A 1,878-nucleotide genomic window follows, 5' to 3' on the forward strand; every position below is an offset into this window, starting at 1 on the left:
ATAACATAACATAACATAACATAACATAACATAACATAACATAACATAACATAACATAACATAACATAACATAACATAACATAACATAACATAACATAACATAACATAACATATAACATAAAATAGAGTGTTCTAACCTCTGGGCATCAGGAAAGACCTGCTCACACTCCTTACTCTCCTGTGGGGAGCGGGGTAAGTTCAGGGGGTGAGTGTGTAAGTGCAGCAGATCAAGATCAGGATCGTCTGCAGTGCTGGGCAGACCCTGCTTAGACAGCTTGAAGCCGGAGGAAGGCGGGGTACCGCAGGCATGCTTCTGATGGTCCAGCAGCTCTGAACCAGACTCAAAGTTCAGGTCACAGTCCTCACAACGGTATTGACGCTCCTCTGCAGGACAACAGAATGAGTGAGATAGCAAGCGAGCGAGTTTGTGTGTGTGTTTATGTGTGTATGAGTGCTAACTCACCGTGTATGTCTGGAGCCATGGTCTCACATGAAAATTCCTCAGCCTTCATGAACAGTAAGAGTTCCTCACCCGGCTGGACCTCTCGGACCACACGGTAAAAGATCTAGAGAGAGAGAGAGACAGATGTTTAACATGGGACAGAATACTGATACACTACTGTTTAATGTTTTTTTTTTTTTTTTTAAAGAAAAGATGCATCAACATCTTGCTCTGAAAAAAGTGACTGAAGCACCTGACATCGTAATTACAACTTCCTAACTTGCAAATACGAGGACTTGAACACACCATAAGACAAAGAAAGATATGTATTAAGAAAATAAATAGGGTCTATTTTGATTTCTGAAGCATGTTTGCACATCTTCACCTGCTGTGATAGCTGATGACATGTCACACTTTCCACTGGACGGGACTAGCTGTGCCGACTTGATTCTTCGTTTTGGTACATTCTAATAAGAATAAAAACCAAACGTTGCCAAGATTCATTGAGTAAACAGCTTGTGCTTTAACAGAACAATGTGTTCTTTGGCCCAAATCACCAGGCATGAAAGTTACCTTACAAAGGGGTGCTGGTGAACTCTGACACTCTGCTGGCATGACTGCACCAGCGCATACCCATGGTTCCTGGTGCAGGGAAGCTGCTGTAGGGTTGCTGGGTGTGATATCACCCAATTCAGGGAAATCGGCAAGTTTCATTTCAAATGTGCTGCTACATGTAATGGCTGATTTGGCTCTCTCTGCGGGGTTTGGGGAAGGTTTGGTCCCTCTGTCACCTAGAAGCAGAACCAAATCTTCCAATTACAATTTAATCAGGAAATTATTATTAGAAGTCTTCTTAAAAGGAATAAACACCTCTGTCTTTTGATCTCCTGCTGATTCTTTTGTCCTGAGAGGAAGGCTCAGCTCTGTTGTCTTTTAATAACTAAAAGATTGAAAAACTTTATTAGGCTTTCAAAAGTGCAACAGTAATAAAGATTGAAATCATTCAAATGGCCATACTAGGATCAGACCTTTCCAGTTTGCTTGTTTGAATCATCATTTAGACCACTGCGGGCTTTGAGATCAGCGCACTTGTTGGTGTGAGAGCTGCTGTTGTAGATGTTTGTCCTTTGTGCCACGTCATACTGATTGTCTACTGATCTCTGCCTCCTCTTGAACCAGTCCTCGGGTGACGACTGGCATGTCTTGTTTTTATATGGAGCTCTGTGTACAATAAAGTCTAAAGTTAAAAACTGAAAATCATAAGACGAGTCAAAACTAGCACAGATTTCGTTAGTTCTCCAATGCAATGTGATGTACAGCGGCCCGAAAAAGCAGTTGGACAATTAAAAGCAATTAACAACAATTAAAAGCAACTGATATACTGTTCAAAATGAATACAAGAATTGTTACACTTTCTTGCCGTCAAATGTTAGCGG

At 41.3% G+C, this 1,878-nt stretch overlaps 1 protein-coding gene and 1 long non-coding RNA gene across 3 annotated transcripts in view; one reads left to right on the top strand and one right to left on the bottom strand.

Moving 5' to 3' along the window:
- Nucleotides 1–1,878, bottom strand: part of LOC107756322 (selenocysteine insertion sequence-binding protein 2-like) — a 12,158-nt gene that overhangs the window by 6,601 nt on the left and 3,679 nt on the right. Inside the window, exons 3-6 of one of the 2 annotated variants that reach the window (XM_016573374.1) lie at nucleotides 1,471–1,663; nucleotides 1,313–1,382; nucleotides 1,016–1,233; nucleotides 828–909 (exon numbers count right to left, since the gene is read on the bottom strand). In XM_016573374.1, coding sequence (XP_016428860.1) covers nucleotides 828–909; nucleotides 1,016–1,233; nucleotides 1,313–1,382; nucleotides 1,471–1,663 — 563 coding nt within the window. The remainder of the gene's footprint in view (nucleotides 1–827; nucleotides 910–1,015; nucleotides 1,234–1,312; nucleotides 1,383–1,470; nucleotides 1,664–1,878) is intronic. The other variant, XM_016573375.1, reaches the window with a different exon arrangement.
- LOC107756324 (uncharacterized) overlaps nucleotides 1–1,878 on the top strand; it is a 12,799-nt gene that overhangs the window by 6,014 nt on the left and 4,907 nt on the right. The window contains exon 2 of the long non-coding RNA XR_001641804.1: nucleotides 1,679–1,684. This is a non-coding gene — a long non-coding RNA (uncharacterized LOC107756324). The remainder of the gene's footprint in view (nucleotides 1–1,678; nucleotides 1,685–1,878) is intronic.

The sequence above is a fragment of the Sinocyclocheilus rhinocerous genome, unplaced genomic scaffold, assembly GCF_001515625.1.
Source record: "Sinocyclocheilus rhinocerous isolate Xijiao unplaced genomic scaffold, SAMN03320098_v1.1 scaffold1043, whole genome shotgun sequence".
NCBI classification, from domain to species: Eukaryota; Metazoa; Chordata; class Actinopteri; order Cypriniformes; family Cyprinidae; genus Sinocyclocheilus; species Sinocyclocheilus rhinocerous.